At 45.7% G+C, this 5127-nt stretch overlaps 1 protein-coding gene across 1 annotated transcript; it reads right to left on the minus strand.

Annotated features, from left to right (window-relative positions):
• Positions 1-1289: 1289 nt before the first annotated feature.
• On the minus strand, positions 1290-3452 carry LOC111080617 (V-type proton ATPase subunit S1). Its single transcript, XM_022376328.2, has 5 exons — positions 3344-3452; positions 3151-3262; positions 2982-3084; positions 2653-2914; positions 1290-2585 (listed from the first exon to the last, which is right to left on the minus strand). The coding sequence occupies exons 2-5, from the start codon at positions 3234-3236 to the stop codon at positions 1885-1887; spliced, it is 1152 nt and encodes a 383-aa protein (XP_022232020.2). The 5' UTR covers positions 3237-3262; positions 3344-3452; the 3' UTR covers positions 1290-1884.
• Between the last annotated feature and the right edge of the window lie 1675 nt (positions 3453-5127).

Here is a 5127-nt window from a genome sequence, read left to right on the forward strand (position 1 = left end):
CTCCCATCTTCCTATGCCTTGGCACCCCTTCCTCTCTGAGTCTGCCTAATGCTGCAATTTGTAGACCGCTCGTTTTATTACGGCCTGTGGCTATGGAGCAACGAAGGGCCACGGCCTCACGCTGCTCGCCGCAGGAGGCTGCCCTGCCCTGCCCTGCTCTGCTCTGCTCTGCTCGCCTGGCTTATGCATCCCATCCATATACATATGTACGGATCCGTACTTAGCTGCTTTTGTGGGCTGGCTGGCCGAAAAACTTTCGGCAGCTGGCAACTTGGCGACATTTTTGGCTGCCAAAAAGTTTCCCCAACTGTGTTCGCGGCGGTTCTGGGAGAGCTCTCGTTCCGCTTTGAGTGGAGTTCATTACGAATGCCGCGTGTTGACTTATGCATAATTACTGTTTTTCACTACGACTGACTGTTCAGGCCAGAGCAGTCTGTGGCCTGGCACAAGTTTTTGGACTGCGCTGCGCTGCACTGCCACTGCCACTGCCTGCCGCCTGCACTCTGTAGGGCAGAGCTCCGGCTGGGTCATATGCTCATTTGTGTGCATGACGCACTGACCTGTTTCTAATGCAACAAAAACGCTAAGCGCCTGCCAGGCACTCTCGGTGCAGTCAACTGTGTCCTTTTGCCTCAGGGAGTTTCGCCCACTCCCAGCAGCCGTAGCATACTTTTTGCGCCGCCTGCCCAAGAGTTTATTTTACGCACGCCTTGACCAGACACACAAGAGAGAGAGAGAGTAGGTCCAGGGGCGGCGGCTGCAGCACTTTTCCAGCAAGTGGAAAAGTCAAGCGGATAAACAAGAGATTAAAATGTCATAAACAATGCTTTTTGCTCTTCCTGCCACGCCACGCCACGCCCCCCGCTCCCAAGCAAGCAACTTAATGAAAGTCGCTCGAGTGCCCAGAGTGCAGTCGAGGAAAAGTGTTTCCTTTGCTGCAGCGAAAACTATTTTCGACTTAAAACTTTCCGTTGCACCCATGTCCGCCCCATCCAGGGGCCGAATGGGAGATATGCATCGAGCTCCACTAGCCGCAGGGGCAAGTTGAAGCCCCGTCGATGGCAACTCAATAAATTTCCATTAAACTTTTGATTTGTATCTATGACTTTTTGCAGGAAAAATTCAATTGAAATTGCTTTCTGTGGGCGGCAGAAAAAAACGTATGCACGAGCATATAAAACATTCGAACACCCAGCCAAAAGCCACAGTAATCCCTGCATCAGTGCTGTATCAGAAGAGCATCCCAGCATCGACCAGCAGTGTTGAGAATAACTTTACATGTTTTGTAACACAATTGAAAAAAAAAACTTTATTTTCGCTGGGCCTGCGAACAGGAGCGTTACACAAAATGATAAACTATCATACAGAGGCATAAATTATGTTCACATTCTCGTATTTGCGCAGGAAACAAGTAACTATAAAACACTTAGATATATTCAAGTTTAGATTTACTGACTTGTGGCAATCTCACACACATACACACTCGTACTCCCTTTGGGGCACAGCCACACACACATTAGGGAGAGGGGGGGTCGTAGCTTGGGCTACACTAAACGAAATACTGGTTGCAAAGTCGTTGCAAGCAAAACTCTCTCGGGACTCTCGTTCCCAGACAATTTTCGACGGCAAAGGCCAGCCTCGATTTGGTTGTTATTGATGCTGAACGTAGGCTGATCTTTGCGGGCGAAAATTATGGATACGACATAAATTGCGATAGCTAATTTCCTGATTATATGATTGTATGGTAACGGTATTAAGTATTGATTGATTCGTAAATATGTATGCATATATGTATGGACAGACTGAAGGAGGAGGAGGAAAGGAATGAATATTGTTGACTGAACAAAGAAATTGAAAGGGAAACTATGACAACCAATCGGCCGCTTAATCAACGCCGGCATTGATCGTGATCGTCTTGCCCTTGGGGTCGTCGAAGCGATCCATCGTGTTGATGTCCATCATCCAGCAGACGCCAATGAATACGATGACCAGCAAAATGATAACCACCAGCAGACCCATTAGTATTCCAGGCGAAACGAAGCCCACACAGTCCCACGAGTCGCCGAAGGGGAAGTTTTCCTTGTAGGTGCTGCTGAACGGAGCCTGAATCTGCAGCGAGTTAAAGCTCAGGGTGTTGTACATGTTGTCAGTGGCAGCCGTCTCCAGGGTGAGGTTTCCGCAGGAGTAGGAGAAAGTGGTGGGGGCATTGATGATGCCTGTGCTGCGGAAGGCCTGTCCGGCGTAGGCCACGTTGGTCAGGCTAAAGTAGCCGCCATCGCCATAAACAACATCGAACGTGAGTGACTTGGTTGCCTCGGCAGTGGCCAGCTTAACGGAAAACGTAGTAGCGGGAGAAGTTCCGTTTTCGATGGTGAGAGCGTTGACCGAGAAGGGGACTCCGTTGTACATGACGCTGGTGTAGAATATGCGAAACTGGTTGCCCGAAACCCACATGATGCCTCCGGTGGTGGCGGCAGTGTCACGTCGCTTGCGGCGCTGCACCACGGGGGCGGTGGAAGGTGTCGCCAGGTACAGATAAGCCACCTTGCAATCAAACTGCTTGCTGATAGCGGCAATGGCAGAGTCTGTCGAAGAGCACAACGAAATTAGCAGCCACTCTCAATCACAGCCCAGACTATTTTGTGTACAAACCATGTGACTCCAGAGTCGCCTCGCGCACATCTTCGTCATCCTCGAAGCTGACAAAGAGAGCCGTGCCCACGGAGCACTTGGCCGGGCTCACAAGCCGACCACTGGCATCGATGCTGTTGTGCTCCCGCTTGGCGGCCACCGAGCGCAGGGCCTCCGACGGATTCTCCACGCTGGTGTAGTACGTCTTGGGACTCACGCCCTGCAGTTTGGCGTAGCAGGACTGCGCCTGGGAGTTGGCGCACAGGAAGTCCTTCGTGCTCAGCTGCAGTCACACGAAAATGCATTAGGAACAAAAGTCTATCATCAGCCATTTCACGTGCAGCACTTACGCCATTTTCCTCGAAGGCCACAACCATGTGATCTTTCAGCAGCGCTGCCAACTGGTCAGCAAACTCCGCCTGGGGCACGGTCCGCAAAGAGGGCTTCGCCTCACTGTACAAAGAAAAAGGGACTTGATATTAACTACGCAGCCTGCGGGCCGAAATTAGTCTGACCCACCTGTTGGCACCCCATAGAAATACGGGCGTTTGCTCGGCCAAGGCTGCTCCAATGACGCACAATGCAATCAGCGATTTCCACAACATCTTGCTGCAACCGCTGGGACGACGCACTTGAGGGGGGTAAACAATAAGGAAACAAAACCAGGCATAATGAAGCAACAGAAAATAACTTAAAAATCAAGAAAACCAACCGAAAAGTTAACTCAAACTACAAACAAAAAACGGGCGAGAAAATTTTCGCTTTGCACGGGCAGACTTGAAAAAACTTATGACCAAATCATGTGATTGCAGGCGGACTTATCGATAAGACTTAACCCACTTCGCACCCCTCTATTTAAAAAGTTGAGCACCCTGTTTTAAACTTCGGAAAATAATACTGTTTGTAAAAGCTCCTTGTAGCTCCATCCTCCTCTTTACTTACAAAACAAAAATGACCACCGACATCTTTCACCTATAATGCGTAAAATATGTTAAAGTTACATAAATTTCGTGGAAATATTAAATACCCCCCTGGTCGAAAAAGGGTTAACGTTCTATTTTTATTGATTGAAATCGTATTCCATAATTTTGATATTCAGTTTAATATTACTCGCTAGTTGGCCCTCTCAGTCCTAAACAAATAGTTTTATCCGATAGATACATCAATTTTCTACAAAATTTGCTAGTTTTCAAAAGTCCTTTTTATTGCATTGTTTACATAAAAAGGTTAAAACAAAAACGGCCAAAGCATAAAACGTAAGTGTGTACAAAATGTGACGTCAGTGTTGCTGGTCAACCAAGTTACTTCTATGCGTAAGGACTTTTGAATACCTTATTTCCTTTAATTGATGTTAAATTTGTTATTCCAAGCTGCATTAATATTAATATGAAGCATTAATATTGCATTTTTCCTAGATTGACATATTTTTGTATCCCGTCCCTTATCCCGGTTCTGATACCTATTATTGGTACCTGTGAGCTGCAAAATTTCGTTAATATCTTTATAACAGAGACTGAGTAGTTCCTGCATTAATTGGAGCCTGAAATTACAAACAATATCTCAAGTTCATAATACCCATTTTCCCAAGGTATTCAGACCTGTTGCACATTTCGTGCCAAAGTTGCACAACAATGCTGCTAATTCATTTCCCCATGTTGCTGAAAATGTTCCCATACAAATCAAAACTATCTTACGGGAACGTGTATGGAATGACGCAACAATGAATCTTCATTCCATACGCGTTCCCGTTAGGAACATGTGGCTCACACCACGAAAATGAGGCGGAAGTCACCACGAAAGCGCTCTCTTCACCTCTAAAAAGAGCGCAAATTTTGAAAAACCACAACGATTAGAGAGCGAAAAATGTCAGTATTTTTTGTGCGCTAAATGGAGTTTGGCGGTCATTTTGAAAAGTATATTATTGATTATATAATATACCGTAAATATACTGACAGATGCGTTGATATTCCTCGATTTTGATATTCAGTTTAATATTACTCCCTAGTTGGCCCTCTCAGCCCTAAACAAATAGTTTTATCCGATCCCTCAATAAATTTTGTTCAGGATTGGCTTGTTTTCAGAAGTCCTTTTTATTGTATTGTGTACATAATAAGGATCAAATAAAAACGGCCAAAGCATAAAACGTTAATGTTGACTAAATGTGACGTCAGTGTTGCTGGTCAAAACAGAGACTGAGTAGATTCTGCATTAATTGGAGCCTGAAATTACAAACAATATTTCAAGTCCATAATACCCATTTTCCCAAGGTAGCAGATTGTTGCTCATTCCGTGCCAAAGTTGCGCAACAATGCTGCCAATTCATTTCCCATGTTGCTGAAATTTGTCCCAAAAATCAAATGTATCTTACGGGAACGCGTACGATGTGTAGATTCATCGCTGTTAGAGAGTATGTTTTGTCATCACTAAGATCACGTGAGTATCGATTAATGAATATCGATATGCCGATTGGGCGATAGTTAAACCAGGGCTACAACA

Source organism: Drosophila obscura, unplaced genomic scaffold, assembly GCF_018151105.1.
Source record: "Drosophila obscura isolate BZ-5 IFL unplaced genomic scaffold, ASM1815110v1 contig_186, whole genome shotgun sequence".
Lineage (NCBI taxonomy): Eukaryota > Metazoa > Arthropoda > Insecta > Diptera > Drosophilidae > Drosophila > Drosophila obscura.

Bases quoted from the DNA above. Each gene is read 5' to 3' on its own strand.
- LOC111080617 (XM_022376328.2), bottom strand. From the start codon at position 3,236: ATGTTGTGGAAATCGCTGATTGCATTGTGCGTCATTGGAGCAGCCTTG. The intron at 3,085-3,150 runs GTGGGTCAGACT...TTCTTTGTACAG, and splicing joins TTTCTATGGGGTGCCAACAG to TGAGGCGAAGCCCTCTTTGC. The intron at 2,915-2,981 runs GTAAGTGCTGCA...GTGTGACTGCAG, and splicing joins TGGCCTTCGAGGAAAATGGC to CTGAGCACGAAGGACTTCCT.